At 48.8% G+C, this 19,759-nt stretch overlaps 1 protein-coding gene across 2 annotated transcripts in view; it reads right to left on the bottom strand.

Annotated features, from left to right (window-relative positions):
- Positions 1-19,759, bottom strand: part of EEPD1 (endonuclease/exonuclease/phosphatase family domain containing 1) — a 73,087-nt gene that overhangs the window by 4,138 nt on the left and 49,190 nt on the right. For both annotated transcript variants that reach the window (XM_072599146.1, XM_072599145.1), the window contains exons 4-5: positions 1,581-1,691; positions 536-670 (exon numbers count right to left, since the gene is read on the bottom strand). In XM_072599146.1, the coding sequence (XP_072455247.1) occupies positions 536-670; positions 1,581-1,691 (246 nt within the window). The remainder of the gene's footprint in view (positions 1-535; positions 671-1,580; positions 1,692-19,759) is intronic.

A 19,759-nucleotide genomic window follows, 5' to 3' on the forward strand; every position in this document is an offset into this window, starting at 1 on the left:
TCTCTCTGTCCCAAATCTGGCCTACTTTCCATGGTCCCAAGCGGTTACCCAACCTCATTAACTGTCAGAGCTCAGAGTCTTGTGAAATTCCATTCCTAAGGATCCCAGATATGAGGCAGGGGGTCCTAACCCCTAACTCTGTGGGCTTCTTTCTCAAAAATGCCTCAATAATGGCATCTCCATCTAATTGGCTTCCTCTGTGGTCCTACATGCTGGATTTTACACATGTAAAAATGTGGTTCTGAGAGAAGGGGTCCAGAAGCTTCCTCCACTACCTGCCAAAGGGATCCAGGGGAGGCCTAACCTGGCACTAGAAGAGATGGTCTCAGAAGCCATCAAGCCCAGCCCCTAAGGTTACAGGTGAGGAAACAGGCCCAGAAAGGGGAAGGCACTTGATAGAAGCAGGATTAGAACTCAGATCCCCCAAGGATAGAAGTGTCCACTGGATCACACCACTCCAGATAGATCTGTGCTTCTATTCTATACACATGTGCATGCACATGCCCCCACACGTGAAAACATGCTAGAACAATACCTTAAAGTACGCGAGATAGAGGTTGGGGTTCAAGAGTTTCCCATTGCTACTGGCCAGAGGGCCTTCCTGGAATCCAGCATCCTTGAGCTCAATCCCCGCAGCAGCATCCCACAGGAATCCCAGGTAAGGCCCGCCCTGTCAGGAGAGAGCAAAAGGGGGAGAGGGAGGCTTCCTCGCCTGAGCCAGTGGGAGAAGCTAAAGACCTGGGTTCAGATCCTGCCTTGGTCACTTCCTAGCTGGCTGGCCTGAGTCAGTCCTGGGTTTCTCCCTTGTTGGGGAGGCTGAAGGTAGCTGGGAAGCCCCTGGAGAAGAACTCCGAGGAGGCTCTTTTATCCATCCAGACAGATGCTCAGAGCACGCAAGTCAGTCCTTCTGCAACCTGAACCTCCTCAGCATCACTTCTTGGCTCCCCGTGAACAAGTTCAGCCTCTCATCCACCAATGAACATCAGGGAACAGTCCCAGGGAAAACAATGGGTGTGTAGCTGGCAGACAGGAATCCTTCCTCCCTGTGTGGCCACGGACTAGTCATTTCACTTCAGTGGGACTCAGTTTCCTCATCCGTAAAATGAGGATCACAGCAGGGCCTGCCTTGCAGGGTTGTTGCAAAGATGAAATGCTACAATATGTGTGAAGCATTTTAGCACAAAGTGTTGTGTAGCACTTAAAAGAATGTTTTATTGTAGCCACTTATATAGCACTTAATTGTAATTGTTATCATAACCAGATTTACACAGCGCTTATAATAATTACCGTTATAGCTAACATTAGTTTGTGCCCAGCCCTGGGCTAAGAGCTTCACAAATATTGTATCGCTAGGTGCTCTTACATTTTTATAGATGAGGAAACTGAGGCAAACAGAAGTTTAGTGACTTACCCAGGGTCTTAAGTGTCTGAGGCTGGATTTGAACTCAGGTCTTCCTGACTTTACTCCCAATGATCTACACACTGCGTAATGTGAGTCTGTGTCAAATATAAAATGCCTCTAGCGAGAGTAAGGACTCCCACGACCCTCACAAGGTAAGGTACCTTCCTACAAGACGCACCTGAGGGAGCTGTCCAGAGGGCTTCACAGAGACCACGCCCCTCCAGGAGCCTCGGGGACCCTTCCATTTCCGGATGCTGGGCAGGGTGGGCTGGTTGAGCTCCGTACAGAACTGCAAAGACAGGTCACAATTCTAGTCAAAAGTCTGATGGACATGGAAAATAACCAAGAAGACCATTAACAGTGAGCCCAGCCACTGGGGGCACCCAGGAGCACCTTGGCCCTCTAACCCCCCAGCAGCTCAGAGCCTGAGGAATGAGCCTTTTCCATGGACCCCAAGGGCCCAGTTGATGCTCATGGAGCCTCTGGAATGATGAGCCAAGCAAGATCAAACTCTGTATGGGTGCAGAAAGTAGAGACCTGGTGAGGGAACGCTTGCCCGAGGACATCCAGCTCCATAGGGGCACCTTGGGGTCCCAGCTCCAAGACCATCCCCGCCTGCCATCACAGAAACCAGAGCAGCAGCATCTGTCCAAGAACTAACTCTCCCCATGCCCAACCCAAGGGAAAAGTTGGCCAGCAAGCAGCCATTAAGTGCCTACTGTGTGTCAGGAGCTGGGATTCCAAAGAAAGGCAGCAGTCAATGCCTGCCCTCAGGTGCTTACAATCTAACAAAGAAGGCACTAAGCAGACAAATATAAACCAAGCAGAGTTATGGGCAGGATAGATGGGGGATAGTGCACTGAGGGAAGGCGCTGGAAGGAAGAGGGGTGAGGAAGGCTTCCTGGAGGAGAGGAGATTGTAGGTGGGACTTAAAGGTAGCTAGGGAAGTCAGTGGTCAGAGTGGAGCATTCCAGGCCTGGAGAAAGGCCAGAGAGGATGCCCAGAGCTGAGAGCTGGAGGGTCTTGTGGGTAAAAGAGAAGCGGCTGATGGAAAGGGAGGAGGGGATTATGAAAGGCTCTGAACAGCAAACAGAAGAGTTTATCCTGGATCCTGGAGTCATTCAGGAGTCACTGGAGTTTACTGAGGAGGGGGATGACCTGGTTCTGCCTGCCCTCTAGTTTTCCTCTCCTAAAACCCAGAGATAGCAGGTCTCCATAGGATGGAGAGGGGCAGGTACAAAGAGGGTTCATGGTGAGACCAGACATGTGGACACACTTCCCAGCAGCTCCTTTGTACACTCCCCTGCTCACCCCTACCCCGGTGGTGGCATTCTTATCTGATACACACAGGCAGTCCCCTCCAGTGGGAAATTGTGGCTCCTTGCTGGTCTATGACTTCATAGCTAAGTCCAGGACATGAAGGGGCTTGCCTGCGGTCACTCAGCTAGTGAATGTCAGAGGCAGGATATTAACTCAAGTCTTCTGACCTGCTTCATCGCTATCCTGCCACCATGACCACTGCGCTGGTCCCCACAGTCTTCCCCGCAGAGACAGAGAGAATCCAGACAGGTGAGCCCATCCAGGTCGGGACTGGATGCCTCCAATTCTACCAAGGATTCTTGGCATGCTGAATTAGAGCATCATTGGCCTGGCCCTGGGAACACTCTCCACTCTGAGAGCTATAGAAATCCCAACACCAGGATGAGCTGGGGCACCGGCGGGAGGTGGTTTGGCTTCTGACTACCAAGGTAAGGACCTGGTTTCATGCTATCCTCCGTATGAAGACACCCCCCCCCCCAACTACCTGGCTTTAACCAGGGCACATCCTTCCCCCAAATCTGGATGAGCAATCATGGTAGAAATGCCAGGCAGAATGCCATGGCAGAATGCCAGGACAAGTTATGGGTAAGGGCCCAATGGATAGAGGCTCATATGGATGGTCTCATGCCCCAGGGTCTCTCAGTGCCCTCAAGAGCCTTGGGAGCAGAAGCCAGCTGCTTTGGTGAAGGCATTGAGCATGCCAGAACTAGATGCTATTTCCTTGGGGCTGCCCTTCCCCAAAGGAACGAGTTGTCTCTCCAAGGATGACTCATTTTCCCCCAGATGATTAAGAAAAGGGCATTTCGGGAGTCCTGAATTCTGCCCTATAATTGTTGCTCACAGTCATGGATCTGAAAGGCCTCATCTATGGGCTTCACAGCAAAACTGCGGCTCCTCCAAGTCTATAAGGACCAAGGACGCAGACAACATGAGTCTTAGACCCTGAGTATCAAACTGACCCTTCAGTGTCACCTCATAGAGCTGGCCTCCGTGGCCTACAAAGTGTCTTGGTTTCCAGGCAGGGGGGCTGGGGCAAATCCAGTCTCAATCATTTTAGAATGGGGGGTTTAGGGGAAGATGAGAAAGCAAAAAACTGAGCACCTTTCCAAGCCCAAATCTTCCCAGCCAAGTTAAAAGTCGGACTTTTCTATTCCTTCCAGTTTCTAAGGAAAAAACAAGAGGTCCAAGTTTATAAATGTATTGGATTGTTTGACCTGATAATCCACACGAAGCAGGGGGGAAGTGTCAGGTCACAGTCCCTGGCTCCCTCCTCCACCTATCAAAAGAGGGAGAGAAGCACTGAGAAGCCTGCCTGTGGGCCGGGCTGAATTTGGCACAGAAGAAATCTGAGGCCTGACTCTGAGAAGAAACTCAATAGGGCTCGAGGTAAAAGCTTGCACCCGCCTTCCCAACAGTGGCTCCCCAGGTGCCCGAGCTCACATTTCTACAGCCTTTTAATGTTTGCAAAACACCTGACTCCCAACTACCGTGGGAAGTGGGTACCAGGGCATTATGATCCCCATTCTACGCAAGGAAGCCGAGGTGGAGAAAAGTCATGTGAGTTGGCCAAGGCATCAGGATTTGAACCCAGGGCCCAACAACCATCACAACCAGCTGTCCCTCCTCATGATGATAAAGTCGATCATCAAGCATTGGTGAAGCTCCTACTATGCACCAAGGCACTGGGCTAAGTGCTGGGGATCTGAAAGGCACAAGGCAGCCCCTGCCCTCAGCCAGCTCCCAGTCTAAAGTGATTCATAAGAACAGATCATCCCTCACTACATCCTGTCTCCCTTTGAGTTCCTCAGCATGGCCACTTCCATGGGGTACAGGCAGGGGACCACACGTGGCGGTGGTGGGGGACCTGAGGGAGAGGCCAAGCCCAGGCCAAGCATGGGGAAGTGGGGGGAAAGAAGGAGAAGAGCAGAGAAGAGGAGCAGCATGGAAGAAAGGAGGAGGTGAGGAGGGCACTGAGCCCCACCAGGAGCTCCCTCCTCCCTGCTCTGATCCTGGCCGTAATCCTCGTGGGAACCTCACAGCACATTTCACCTGAGCATCAGGCACCGATTAAGTTCCTGGAGGCTCTTGTGCTAAAATTGCCCCTTCTAGAGCCAGCATCCACATTCCCAAAGCTCCTTCCTCCCAGGGAAGACCTCCCACTGCCCCACCTTTGAGCCTGGCAGTAAAGAGGTTTGGGGAGTACAGGACAAGCCCCACCTCTCCCCATAATGGAAGGCTAGACTTGGAGTCAGAGGACCTAGTGACCTCAGGTGTCATTTCATCTCTCTGACCTCAGTTTCCTCTTCTGTCAAATGGGGGAACTCTGGTCACCAGGAGCCCAACAGACAATGGATAACCAACTGTACTGCCTCACCCCCCCCCCCCCCACTCACTTCCCAACCCCCACTCTCCTGAACCTTTCTACAAATCCAGTGGTCTTTCCATAGTCTTCTTGCCAATGTGGCTGATGGCCCATCCTCCATCGCTCCTGGTAACTCAGTGTCACTCTTTTTCTCCCACCTGCCTGCCACTGCCTGAGAGTGTGTATATGTGCATCTGTCTGTCTGTCTGTCTGTCTGTCTGTGTGTCTGTGCAGGGGGGTCTCAGACCTCTGGTCTGGGCCTTCTGCTCTCTCCACACTCCCTTGGTGACCCCCTTAGATTACCCATTGTTTAGATTACCCCAGTGATTACCTCACTGATTACCCATTTGGAGCAGCCAGCCCTAATTAGGGCTGCAGTCCTGTGCCCCCCAATGCTCCCTAGAGAGTGATGCTGCTTCCCTCCCCTATCCCTGCCAGCAGACACCCCATCATCCTAAGGCCTCCCTATCATCAGAGCAGGAGCCCTGTCAGGCAGCCACTCTTTGCTTTGGCTCCCCAGCACCATCAGCAACTCAGCTCAGTCTCTTCATTCATTCCGTGTCCTATCAGCATTTCAAACTCATCACAGCCAAAATGGACTTGCCATCTTTCTCCCTCCCCCAGCTCCTCCTCCAGGCCCTTCCAGTCACTAGAGTCACACCCTCGAGTGGACCATGATCCTTACCTACTTCACTAAATGCCCTTCTCTCCAGCCCCTCCAACACCAGCCTAGTTTAGACTCTCTCAGCTCCCACCAGGACTCTGGTAAGAGCCTCCCGTCTTGACTGCCCAGGCTTACTCCACATAGCTCTCCATCATGCAGTCTACAGGACAACCCAACTGGCCTTCTTGCAGTTCCATGTAATCTGTCTCCCATCTCCATACCTTTGCAGAGGCTGTCCCCCCTGCCTGGAATGCCCTCTTTCTGCACCTGCCCACTGTAAAATTCCTGGCTTCCTTCAGAACTCAGCTCTAACACCACATCCTACCCATGCCCTACCCCCTCTAGCCCTTAGCCCCAGGTGCCAGAGCCCTGCCCTCCCCCTCAAAAATTGCTTTGTATTGTCTATGTATATGTTTTACATGTATCTCCTACCCTCAATAGAACGTTTTCTCCTCAAAGGTAAGGATTGCTTCGGTTTTTCATCTCTAGGGCTGAAGCTATCACATGTATTGCTTTTCAGTTTTGTCTGACTTCTTCTTGGGGTTTTCTGGGCAAAAATCCTGGGGCGGTTTGCTATTCCTTTCTCCAGTTCATTTTACAGGTAAGGAAACTGAGACAAAGAGGCTGAAGTGACTTGCCCTGGGTCATACAGCTGGTAATTGTCTGGGGGCACATTTGAACTCAGGTCTCCCTGACTCTAGGTCCGATGTTCTACACACTGTGGTGTCCCCTAGTGGCCCCCAATCCACCACATAGTAGATGCTTAATAAATGCCTGTTACCTTCCCTTCCGCCCCTCCCCCCCCCCCCCATGAATACAATGAACGAATGACCGAGTGCTTCCTCAGCCTTTCTGTAGTTCTCCCGCCCCTGCCCCTCTTGGCTTCCCTGGAGTCTCCATGTTCCTGGGGCAGGAGACAGCCCTGGAACAGGGCCTGCCCATGGGGATCAGAAAGGGTCTTGGGGTGACTTTCCATCTCTGTTTACACATTCCTATCACACACAGCAAACCAGCAAACAAGGGACTGGCCTTCAGCCTTAGCCCCTGGGCCAGTTAATTATTAGCTGTGACTCCCAAGGAGCGCATGAGAAGGATTCAGGGCAGAGGCGCCAGGGATCAAGCTTGGGGAAACCTCTCTGGACGTCCCCATTCCTGAGCCTCTTTAGGAGTGGACAGGACCAGGGCTGGACAGCCTGGCTCAGGGTCAAAAGGAGGGGCCGAGGGGAGGGGAACTGTCTCCTTTTGGTCAGGAGACTCCTAGGCCTGGCCCAGAGTGGCTTCTATAGGGAAGTGGAGGCTGGAAGGACCTTCAAAGCCAACTGATCTGACATCATACAGGCAAAGAGCAGTCAGAGGCCCCCCCACTGCCTTCCCAAGGACTGCCCTCCTTCATTCTCAGAAAGTCTCCAGTCCTGTGTTCCCCACTGCTGTCCCCTTCTGTTTCTTGGGATGCTAACTCCTGGTCTTCCACACATGAGCTTTTCTTAATGACAACTGGCTTGAGATTGGTCAAGGACCAGTGTTGATCATGATGCTGCACTTGCCTGCAGGGTGCTTACAATTGATAATGTTTAATATAAATTTTAGACTTTAATAAGGGCCAAAGTATGAATTAAGAAGAGTCTGGACCTAATAGTCTCCTTTGTTTAGAGGATGCCTACACCTTGGGTTGTGCATAAACAATTTCAAAGGCCTGTTTAGGACAGGATGTCTGCAATCTGGGTGATGGGACTTTTCCTTACCTTGAATCACAAAGGCATGCTACGGAAGGAAGATGCCCATAGCCTGGGATCACAAAACCCAATTACAATGTGTTTACCATGTGAGAACTCCTTCCTCATGGCAAAATGTACTTAAGGCAGTCAATCTCTGTACTAAGGCAGCCAGTTCCGATCCTGGCTCCATAGCGCTATGTAACCGTTTTCTTTATGGGGAACTGGTTAATTAATTAAATCATAAAGTGTATGCATTTAGCCTGTTGCCTTTTCTTTAACCAAGTTTTCAGGTCAACACAATCTATAGGGGATAAGACAGATACTCTAGGAAACTGCAAGGTGGTTAAGTGTGTTGGAGAGGTACCGTGGAGCGGCTGGAAAAGAGCTGAGGAAGGTGGGACCAGGTGGAGCTAGGAGCAGTCAAGGTGGAGATCGTGGCATCTGAGCTGGGTCAGGTCCAGGTCAAACCTGGAGAGGTTTCGGAACAAAGAAAACATCTTAGAGCAGACAGAGGGATGGGGGACAAGGCAGGAACAAACACCTGAAGTCTTCAGTCCTCTCCTAGGAGCCTGATTCAAGTTCTTGGGACATTTCAGAGCATCATAAAGAGGTGGTGAAAGGAACGCTTCCCTCAGAGAGGGCAGCTGGAAGCACTAGAAGCCAGCATAGGTTCATCAGCAACCTCATGCCAGACTAACCTCACAGCCTTTTCTCTTTTTTGACCAGGACTACTGATCTGGAAGTTTAGAGGCGCACTGTGGAATTCACATAGCTGGACTGCAGCAAGGCTTAACTAAACTTCTCCTAATTTAAAGGGACAGATTCTGAGCTTGTGCTCCCTGGAAACTTAGCTGACTAAGATGGAAAGACTGATGCTGTTGACACTGCCCCTGACCTGAGTCCTTTTTATCCTAACTGCAGGTACAAGTGAGAGGCCAAGAGCAGAAGTCCCTCACTCCCCTTTAGCATGGTGCACAACCCACTTGGTCACTGGGTCCCAGTTCTGGCTGTGATCCCAGGAATGTACATCGTACAACTAGCTCTCCACCAGGCCTTTGTGGAGAAAAGTCCATTATAAAGAATTGGGGAGTCAGGAAGCCTATGAAGATGAGGTGGGGAGGAGGTGCTGCCAAGAGACCCTATGGGTCAGGTAGAGACTGGCCTCCCTTAATCCCTGGGACTCCCAGGGATTCCTGCCTCCTCTGCCTCTAGAATTTTTGTTGTTGTTTTGGGGGGTTTTTGTTTGTTTGTTTTTGACTGCTGCAAACAAATTGTCAAAAACTAAGAAAGGACTGCTGCATCCTAGGGCCCCACATGCGCCAGAAAGGAAGAAAGACCTAAAAGCCCCCCCCAGTCACCCCACGAGGGTCATCTGACCAAGTCTCAGTTGCCTACTTCCCGAACAAGCAGAAGCAGCGGATGTTTGTGCCTTTTTAAGCTAAGGGACTTTGAGAGCTGTAAAAGCTATTAAGACACTCTCACCCCACCTCCACAATGTTCTGCAGGGAAATGTGAGCTCATTTTAAAAGGCAAAACAATTAAGGAAGGGAAGAAACAGCTGTGGAGAAACAGAGACCATTTACTAGGTAGCAAAATGGATAGAGCACTGGAATCAAGAATCAGGAAGACCTGAGTTCAAATCCAACCTCTGACAGACATTGGTTTGATCCTGAGATGCTCCTTTAACTTCTGCCTGCCTCAGTTTCCTCATCTGTAAAGTGGGGACAATAACAGGTTTGTGGTAAGGAGCAAATGAGATACCATGTGTACCAAATCTTAAAGGGATACATGAATGCCAGCTCTTCTAATAAGCATTATTATACCCAAGAAATACCTAGCTTTAAAATTCTCTCCTATGGGGGGGTGATTCCCCCCATACTGTACTTGTATGCACAGGAGTGGCTAAACATTACCTTTAAATGACTGCTGAGGAATAGAGGACAGAATTAGATTGTGAGCCCCTTGAGGACAGGAACCGTCTTTTGCCCCTTAGCACAATGCCTGTGATGCCACACCTGGGTGGTGCTAGGCAAATCTCTGCCCTGTAAAACAAGGGACCCCTGAGGTCACGTCCTGCTCTGAAGCTAGGCTCCCCTGTACTATCTTCCTAGCAATCACACAGGGCTGGCCCCTGGTGGTGACCCCGGAATGCCAAAGCTTGTCCTCCCAGGACAAATAATAGAAGAGCTGCCCAGGCTGAGTTCAGAAGGCTTTGGAGGGAGGTGTCACACTTTTCTGATAATACTGATAATAATTCTACCCCAGATATCCCCTTCTCCAGCCCCCCAAGGAGCCCAGGGATGAACAGCTACTTGAGTGCTGTGTGAAGACTCTGAAATGCCCCCATAAAAATGAACGCTATTAGCAGCAGTGGGAAATATCTATTCCAAATGGATAGGTCAGAATTTTCCAAACTATCCTGGCTAAGTCCACCTTAAGGACAAGCTGAGCATGACAAGATAGCTACGACAGGAGGCTAGAAACATCCAGAAAGTGACTCCACCTGCCCTTCCCACCTCAACTCCAAGGCAGCCAAGCCTCTGAGTGGAAACATGGGTCTCAAGAATGAATGAACCTTCACAAGAGGGAGGCCCCACCTGTTCCAGGAAGGGAGGAAAGCTCCCTCCCCCTAGGCCAGCCTGGTCCCCACTATGGTTAGCACTGCCCTGAACCAGGAGGAGGGACCAGACCTGGCAGGAAATGTTTGCTGCCCTACGCCCACTCACCTCAGAATTGGCAGTTCCAGGATCTGGAACTACAGGGATGGAGGCCTCTGTCACAAGGCCAAAATGGCAGATGGGCATTTGTGCAGGGGATGGGGATCTGGAATGTAGAGCCCTGTGGGATGCCCCCTGCTCCTGAGCCCTGGGACATCCCGAATGCCAGCTTCCTGTGGAATGGCACACGTCTTAGCAAACTCTGCTGGCCCCCTCAATGGACACAGAGCCAGAGACTTAGAGCAGACAGAGACCCTGTCATTTTTTACACACAAGGAAACTGAGGTTCAGAGAAGGGTTTTGCACAAGGTCCCACAGGCTTTAAGGGGCAGTGCTGGGATTTGAAGCCAGCTCCGCTCTCCATCCAGCTCACTTTCCAGGATACTTGGTGTCTTGTTTCTAAAACAGCATCTTGGAGCTTTCTGGGCGTGAGTTCACCTTGCTCATTTGCTGTTTTATGGATTTGATTCTCTGCTTTTCCTTGTAATCAAATTAGCCTGAGGTTTATCAATTGTATTAGTGTCTTCAAAGAGTCAGCTCTTAGTTTCAGTGATCATTTCTATAGCATTTTGTTTTTAATTTCTCTATTTCCACTATTTAACATCTCTTGTGCTATTTTAAGTTTGTTGATTTTCTAATTTTTTAAATGCATGTTCAGTTCATTCATCTCTTTCTCTGTTGTGTTCATGTACGATTGCAGGGATGTGATGTTTCCCGAGGGCTGCTTTTGCAGCAACCCAGAAATTTGGGTGTGTTGTTTCAACATTTACTGCTTTCTTTCATAGAATCATTCATCGTTTCTTTGATTTGTTCTTTGACCCACTCATTATTTAGGATTTCATCCTTCTGTCTCCTTTTGGATCTTCTGTCCTTTGTAGTCCCTGAATCAATGAATTTTTTAATTGCATTATGCTCTGTAAAGGATGTATTTACAATGTCTGCCTCTTTGCATTCGTTTGAAATATCTCTGTGGCCTAAAACATGGTCAATTTTTACAATATCTGGTGCTAAGATAGATAGATAGATAGATAGATAGATAGATAGATAGATAGATAGATAACTTTTGCAGTCCCATTTAGAAAACACTAGAAGTCATTTAGCTGTAGTTTCTTCAGTAATTTTCATATTTTCCCTTTTATCTTTCTGTTAGACTCATCCAAAATGATGAGAGGGCCATTAAAGTCTCCTGGTCTGCTTGTAGCTCAGATACTTTTCCTTTATGAAAGTGGATACCAGAGCATTTGGGGCTATTTGGTATTGGTATTGGCTTACTGTCCCTGGGTCCTTTAGGCATAACATCATTTCTCTGCTTATCCTTTTTTTCCGAATGTTTCTTTAATTGCTTTGTCAAACAGCATGTTTGTAACTCCTGTTTTTTTTGTATTCACTTGACACATAAGAAATTTTTTCCATCCCCTTTTTATTTTGTATATCTGTTTTTAATGTGTTTCTTGTAAGCAGCAGATTGCAGAATTTTATTTTTTTATCCTGTCTGTCACCTTTTTCATTTTATTGTTTAATCCATTCACATTTAAAGTTGAGTGAGGTTAATAATCTCCTCAGTTTCTTTCTAATGTTAGGTTTTTTTCCCCGCCCCCTTTCACTGTAAACACAGCATCTACACCTCTTCAGTGGTCAGCCCTCTCTTCCTCCTCACCTGTGATCTCTCTCCCCGTGACTGGTCCATTTGTTACCCCTTTCCCTTTGGAATTTTATTTGTTTCTTTTTCTTTCCTTCTTTTATCTGATAATTTAAGTCTTTCTCTCTTCTTTTCCTCCCAGTTAATCAAGTAGATTCCCCCTTCTTATCCTCCTGTTCTTTGTGGGTTTTTATTTTTGATTTAATTTTCTTTCTTCTTTGTGCCCTTTTTGTTCCATACTGCCATCTGTTGTTACTGTTCTTACTGCTGATTTATCTGCTTTTGTTCAAGGCCTGAGATCTTGGGTAATTTCTCTATTTCCCCCTCCCCCTTATTTTCCCCTATTACTCACTTTCTGACTCCCTTCCCTTTGATGATGGTTTCCCTGGAAACTGGATCTCAAAGAATCAGCTTTGTCCCATGCTGGGTAATTATAATTCATAAGCCTGGGTCTCCCTGCCCCATCTGAATTTGGGGGTCATAGAATGGATGCTCTGCTCTTTCTTCCACTCATGCATCAAGTCCTGTCCCTTCCTTTCTATTCCTCAGTTCTCTGACCTGGCAGTTCAGAATGCTGCCCCAGGGGGTGCCACAATAGGGCGGGGTGAGAGGTATGGGGGGAGTGATTTCTAGCATTCAGAGTTTGGGTCTCCAAGCTCGGTGAGAAAGGGGGTGGGGTTGAGTTCTATTTCAAAGCCCTTCTCTCTGCTTCCCCCTCTCCTGTAGAAATTTTTCAGGGCACAGAACTTCTCAGAGCAAGAAAAATTCCATAGGCTAGCGCGGGGATCTCCAGGGGGAAACTGTGCTGTCTGGAATTGGGTTGCAAGCCCGTGAGTAGGTCCTTGGGTGAGCCAGATCCTTGCGTCAGCTGGTGCAGCGTTGGGTGGTGTGGGACAGGTGCTAAGCGAGCTCAGGATACACATCAACTCACATTTTGTTTTTAACCCTTTTTTGGGTTCTGGGCACTTTGTCTTTGGCACACAATTTCTGTTTAGGAAGTGTTTGAGAGGTCGGGGGATCAGGGAAAATATCCAGCCTTCCGTCTCATTGGTCACGGTTCTCCTGCAGCTTTCTATGGAAATGTGCTCCTGCTCCAGGTAAATCGAGTCAGTCAGGGCAGCTGCTAAGGAGGACCAGGGACACTTTCTAATATCACTTCTCATAAAGGCTCTTATGCCCCCCAGAACGGTGAATGGCATACAGTAAGTGCTTAACAAATCCTCTACCTAGCTCCTACCTATTTCATTATCTATCCACATACCATAGTGACTTGTGAATTTCTTTTCTGATGAGTTCAGATCCAGGTTTGTAGGGAAGGTTCACAGTGTCTGGGACAGCAGCTTTCAAGAAGCCATTTTATTCAAGAGCTGGGTGGAAAGGGAGCACACCAAGCTTTCCCTTCACCCTCCTCCAGGACCTGAAACAACTATTTGACATTTTTCAATGAATCTGATCGCAAGAGCCAACCTCCATCTGTTAGTCGGAGCAAAGACAACCAAAAAAATATGGCTAATTACTGACCCCACGCCTGTGTTCCCACCTGTACAAAATCTCTCTGAGAACAGATGGAGAAGTCGGGATCCCTCTGGATTTACTGTTTTCTGGCTATCAAGAAAGCATTCAACCTGGCCAAACAGAACCCTGCTTTCAAGGTTCTCCTCCAATACGGCATCCCCATCGATCAGTCAAAATCCTGCCAGAGTCCTTGCCAGAATGTATAGCTGAGAAAACCTAATTACTGTCATCCATCGAAAGGCTTTCAGGGTGACTGCCGCTGCCCAGGAGATGCACATGAGCTGGTAAGTCCCTAAGGAGCTCCAGAACATCTTGGAGCCTCTTGAAGGGCAAGGGCTATAGTGGAAATAGTCCTGGGTTTGGAAGCAAAAGACCTGGGTTCAAATCCCAGTTCAGACACTGTGTCATACTCAGCCCACCCCTCAGAGCTCCAGGACAAAATGAAGATTAATGAAATGAGACATTATTTGTAGAGCACTTTTAGCACCATGTCTGGCACATAGTAGGGACTTTCTAAAGGCTCATTCCCTTCCCTACTCAGTTTCCTCTTTTACAAGTGAACAGGTTGGACTAAATTCCCTCTAAATGGCCTTCTGGGTCTTACTCCAAGATCCCGTGGACAAGCCCAAAGGAAAGACCCCTGCTCCCAGGGCTCATGCTCCCCCAAGGGAGACAACAGGAGGCCTTCACCCAGCGTAGTAATAACTCTGTCCACCATTATGCTAGACCCGGAGACACTGCGTGTGGCTATGGAGTCAGACCCACCTATGCCTGAACAGGAATGGAAGAACAGGCCAGGAATCGTCCCTGCAGCTTTTCCAGAAACAAAGACCCTCCTTATCAGCACCCCCACCCTTCTGGGGACCTGGCTCCACCGCAGTACAAGAAGAGAGGATGACCACAGGGATAGGGGAGCCAGACTGAGGGGTGCTCCACTGGTGTTCCGGATGTCCCACAGATGATCAACCCCTCATCAGGACCACCCTGCAGTCCATCTGGAACCTGCTGGAGACCCAACGTCCATAGCCCTGGGTCTGTAGCTCAGCAACACAGGATATCTACAGGGAGCCTGAGAGGCCTCAGGCCCTGGGGCCCCAGCCTCCTTCCCCCTCCCACATCCCACTTCCTGGACAGGCCCTCTGGCTATTTCCCATTGGGCTCCACATCTTTCGTGTTGTTCTTTAATCATCTCTGGTCTTGCCCCCATGGTTAATGTATAAATAAACTGCGTTTAAAAAAAAAGAGCCCACACCACCAGGCTCCTTCATCTCAGCAGCACTCCCACCAGAGAAGGCTCTGACAGATGCTGCCAGTCAGAGTCTCCGTTTATAAATATCCAGGGTCTATTTTTTACACATCGGATTATCTACAAGTGAGGTGGCCCAGTTATCCCAGATGAAAGGATTGAATTAATCCTGCCTGGGGGAGGTAGAAGGAGGGGCAGGGAAAGGAGGGGAGGAGAGGGAGGAGGGGGAGGGGAGGAAGAAGAGGAGGAGGGGGAAGGGAGGAGAAGGGGAGAGGAGGAGGAGGAGGAGGAGAACTTTAGAGTACAGGATGATGAGCAGCTCGGTATGGAGAATAAGACTTTCAGATAGATGAGAAAGCAGGAAATGAATGATTTTCAAATAGATGAGGGGACAGGTCTGAGTGATGGGACCCCTGCGCCCCCCCACCATGGACACAGCTACACCTGTGTCTGGCAGCACAAGTTACTGCTCGATCATGCGCAGAACTCAAAGGACATGGGGGGAAGAGGTGGAACCCTCAGCAGCTGGTGACCCTGGAGGGGGAGGGGACATGGAGAGAGGCTGAGATTTTGGGTGGCTAGGCCCCCATCTGGAGCCCCCTCTCAGTCCCATCAGGATCATGAGTCAGATCCCTGAGTCATGAGCAGATCAGTATTCACTGCTAGAGCTGGGGGACAGGGGACTGTCATCACCTACACTTTTATTAAGTAGCCCACATTGGTCCTTAGCCCCGTCCAACTGGCAGTGGATGTCCAGAGGGAGGGAGGGAGAGAAGAAGGGAGGAAAGAAGAAAGGAGGAAGGAAGGAAGGAAGGAAGGAAGGAAGGAAGGAAGGAAGGAAGGAAGGAAGGAAGGAAGGAAAGAAGGAGGAAGGAAGGAAGGAAGGAAGGAAGAAGGGAGGGAAGGAAGGAAGGAAGGGAGGGAGGGAGGGAGGAAGGAAGGAAGGAAGAAGGGAGGGAAGGAGGGAGGAAACAAATAAACGGATGGATGGATGGATGGATGGCTAAAAGAATGAATAAATGAATGAAGCCCTTACTCCATGCAAAGCATTTTATAAATATTTTCTCATTTGACTTTACCAATTGCCAATTACAACCCTAACTGTTCTCCTCACCCAGAACACCTTTCTTCTGCCTCCTCCTCCAGGAAGTCAGCCCAGGTTTCTCAGGCACTGATGCCCTTTCCCCCTGGGCCATCAGGGGAATGTCTTGTCCCACAGCTTGCCTGAAAAGGAGACCGATAGTGGAGAACCTTGAATGCTTAACAGAGAACTCTGCATTTACCTTAGAGATCATAGGGAGCCATGGAAGATTTTTGTGCAAGTAGGGGTGTAATAAGCTTGTGTTCAAATCTACATTTTAGTTCATTTCCAGTCAGAATTCTCCCAAATTCCACAGTGCCTAGAGTAGCTTTTGTCTCTAAGAGTTAAGCAGATAGTGCCAGAGAGTGAAAGCATTCCAAGGCTGCCCAGTGACTGCGGCTTGTGGCGGAAGGACATCCACTTGGGTCCTGTTTTGCCCTGCTCTGGCTGATTAAAGGTTTCATTGCATTGGAAACCTGCTAGTTCAATGACCCAGCTGGGGTAGCCAGAGCACCCTGGGGCCCCGGGACCAGTGGGCTTACGGTCAGCCTCAGAAATCTCAGAGAAGGTGTGAACACGGCCAGGGGTGGGTGGGAAGAGGCTGTAAACACTGGAGAGAAAGGGGAAGCCTGGAACCAAGATCACCCCCAAAAGGAACACTCCATGGGCCAGCCTGAGATCACCTGGGCCTGGGCAGGGGCAGGGGCATGGGTGGGGGTGGGGCAGCTAGCCCTGAATCCTAGACCAGAGGCTCACAGACTAGTAAGTACCCTGCCCAGGGGCAGCCCAGTAGCAGGCTGGAGGGTCCAAGTCCACACTGTGGGCTATTCTTAGGAATGGTTTCCCTCCCCAGTGCTATTTTTATAGCCAGGATGATTCACCATTCTCTCTGTTCTGATGGAGAAATGAATCCTATTCCTGACTTCTCTATAAGCAGAGCAGGGTAGGAGGCCAGAGGGAGGTGAGGAAATTTATGAAAGGCGAGGTCCATTTTGTTCTGGTCACCTGGGCAAACATCTTGTAAGTGAGGACCGTGGATAGAGCCCTGGGCTTTCTTCCCCCAGAAATGCCTGCCCCTGCCCTCCTGGGGCTGAGTCTAGGATGAGGAAGAAACACCAGCATAAAGCAGTAAAACTGGGCTTTGGAGGGGGCCTTAGCGACCCGAGGGAATTAGGGTTGTGGCTAGTGGAGGCAACTGAGGGGGATGGTGAAGAATTGGTAAGAATCCAACAGGGAAAGAAACAGTGGGAGAAGTACTCCAGGCACAAGCCATGACCTGAAGGTGGGAAAGGGCCAGTGACCAGAAAGGAGGTAGGCCTGGAAGCTACCTCAGCACCCAAAGGAGAGTCCTGAATGCCTGGCAAAGGCCACGGACTTCACCTGGGATGCAGCTGGGAATCAGTGAATAATTCTGAAATCAAGAGCTCCATGACCTGGCTCTCACAGCCTGCTGGGGTCTGCCTGCCTCAGTCCCCCGCCATGCCAGTCCACCCCCATTAAGCCACCAAAGAGATTTTCCTGAAGCACACGTCTGACTGTGGCACCCTCCAGTGGCTCCTATGGCCTCCAGGAGCAAATACCAAACTCTCTGTTTGGCCTTCAAAGCCCCTCGGACCTTTCCAGTCTTACACCTTAGTCCCCACCGAGTCCTCTTTGATTTAGCGACCTCTCCTGGGTGGTCCATGAACGAAACCCTCCATCCCTTGCTTCTGGGCATTCTCTTCTGCTATGCCCCGCCCCAACTCTTGACTGCTGACCTCCCGGGCTTCCCTTAAGTCCCCTAAAACTCCGCTCCAGGAAACCTTCCCCACCCCCGCCTTCCCTTCCCTTGTTCAGTCTCTCCTATTCAATCCTGTGTTTACCTTGCTTTGTATCTGTTTGTTTGCCTGTTGTCTCCTCCATCAGACTGGGAGCTCCTGGAGGGCAGGCACTGTCTTCTGCTGCTTTTTATATCCTTCCAACTGTGTGAGGCAGGATTTTAATCTTGGGATGACTGATTCTGTCTGTATTTACCCTCCATCCATCATACATGACCTCAATTTGCCTTTTCCAGTCTTAATATCCCTCCTCTACCTATACCCTATGCTCAGTCAAATTGAACTTTCCAGTGTCATCTGCTCTATATTTCCTCACCTCTTTACCTTTGCTCATGCCATTCCCTCTGCCTAGAATGCCCTTCCTCCACAGCTGTCAAAATCTTAATTATCGAATTTCAAATATAAGACTCAAGAATAGCATTAAAAAGTAAATAGGAAAGGGAAATCATAAGGGACTTAATAAGTTCAAACTGTTGGCATTCCTACATGGGAAGATGATATTAGTAACTCATAAGACCTTTCTCATCATTCAGGTAGTTAGAAGGAGTATATATAGATGAAGGGCATAGGTGTATGTTGAATATGAAGGATGATATCTAAATTAAGGAGTCAGAGAGGAATGTACTGGGAGAAAGGGAAAGAGAGAGATAGAATGGGGTAAATTACCTCATTCTAAAGAGGCAAGAAAAAGCTTTTACAGTGGAGGGGAAGAGCAGGGTGGTGAGAGGGAGTGAGTGAACTCAGAACTCAAAGAGGTAATAACATACACACTCAATTGGGTATAGAAATCTATCTTACCCTATAGGAAAGTAAGGGAGAAAGGGATAAGAAAAGGTAGGGTGATAGAAGGGAGGGCAGACTGGAGGAGGATGTATATGTGTGTATGTGTGTCCATCCTTCGTTGCCAAAGAAGACCATGCCATCAGAGAAATGATGACATGACTTGCACTTGACTTTGTTTTGAGTGAGGGAGGGCTGTGCAGGTCACCAGCCTCACTTCTCCTCCAGAGCCATCTGAATCCAGTGATTCATCCACATATTCATCAGGATGCCTAGAGATGACCCAGGATGAGGAAACTGGGCTTAAGTGACTTGCCCAAGGTCACACAGCTAGTGAGTATCAAGTGTCTGAGGTAAGATTTGAACTCAGGTCCTCTGGACCCCTGCACTGGTGCCCTATCCACTGCACCGCCTACCTGCCCTGGGGGAGAATATAGTCAGAAGCAAAACACTTTTAAGAAGGGACAGGGTGAAAGAAGAGAGAGAATAGAATAAATAGGGAAGGGAGGTTTGGATGGAGGGAAATACAGTCAGCAATAGTAACTATAAAAAAGTTCTGGAGCAAGTGTCTCTGATAAAGGACTAATTTCTCAAACATGTGGAGAACTGAGTCAGCTTTATACAAATAAGAGTCATTCCCTGATTCATAAATGATCAAGAGATATGATAGCTTTCAGATGAAGTAATCAGAGCTATGGGTAGCCAGCCATACTAAGAAATACACTTACTACTGATTGGAGAAATGCAAATTAAAACAACTCTGAGGTACCTCCTCATACCTACGAGACTGACTAAAAAAGCAAAAAAGTTAAATGACATACGTAGGAGGGGATGTGGGGAAAAGGAGACATTAATACACTGTTGGTGGAGTTGTGGAGTGATTCAACCATTCTTTAGAGCCGTTTGGAACTACACCCAAAGGGCCATAAAACCACGCAAACCCTTTGACCTAGCAACACCCCTGCTAGATCTGTATCCGAAAGAAATAGAAAACAAAAAGGGAAAGGACCTGTATGTACAAAAATATTTATAGCAGCTCTTCTCTGGAGGCAAAGAATTAGAAATTGAGAGGATGTCCATCCGTTGGGGAATGACTGAACAAGTTATGGTCTATGACTGTGATGGAATACTATTGTGCTAGAAGAAACGATGAGCAGGATGCTCTCCGAGATACTGGGAAAGATTCACATGAGCTGATCCAAAGTGAAATGTATTGGATACAAAGTAACAGCCACATTGTAAGATGATGGAGCGTGAATGGCATGCCTATGCTTAGCAATACACGTGACAAAAAATGCTCTCCATCCACAGACAAGGAATGGATGGTGTCCGAATGCAGACTGAGGCAGGCTTTTAAACTTTATTTTCTTTAGTTTTTAATCTATATTTTCTTTCACAACATGATTATTATGAATACTTTCCATGACCACACATATATAACCCATATAGAATTGCTAGCTTTCTCGGTGGGGAGGAGGGGAGGAAGAGAGAGAATTTGGAA

Source organism: Notamacropus eugenii, chromosome 3 (assembly GCF_028372415.1).
Source record: "Notamacropus eugenii isolate mMacEug1 chromosome 3, mMacEug1.pri_v2, whole genome shotgun sequence".
NCBI classification, from domain to species: Eukaryota; Metazoa; Chordata; class Mammalia; order Diprotodontia; family Macropodidae; genus Notamacropus; species Notamacropus eugenii.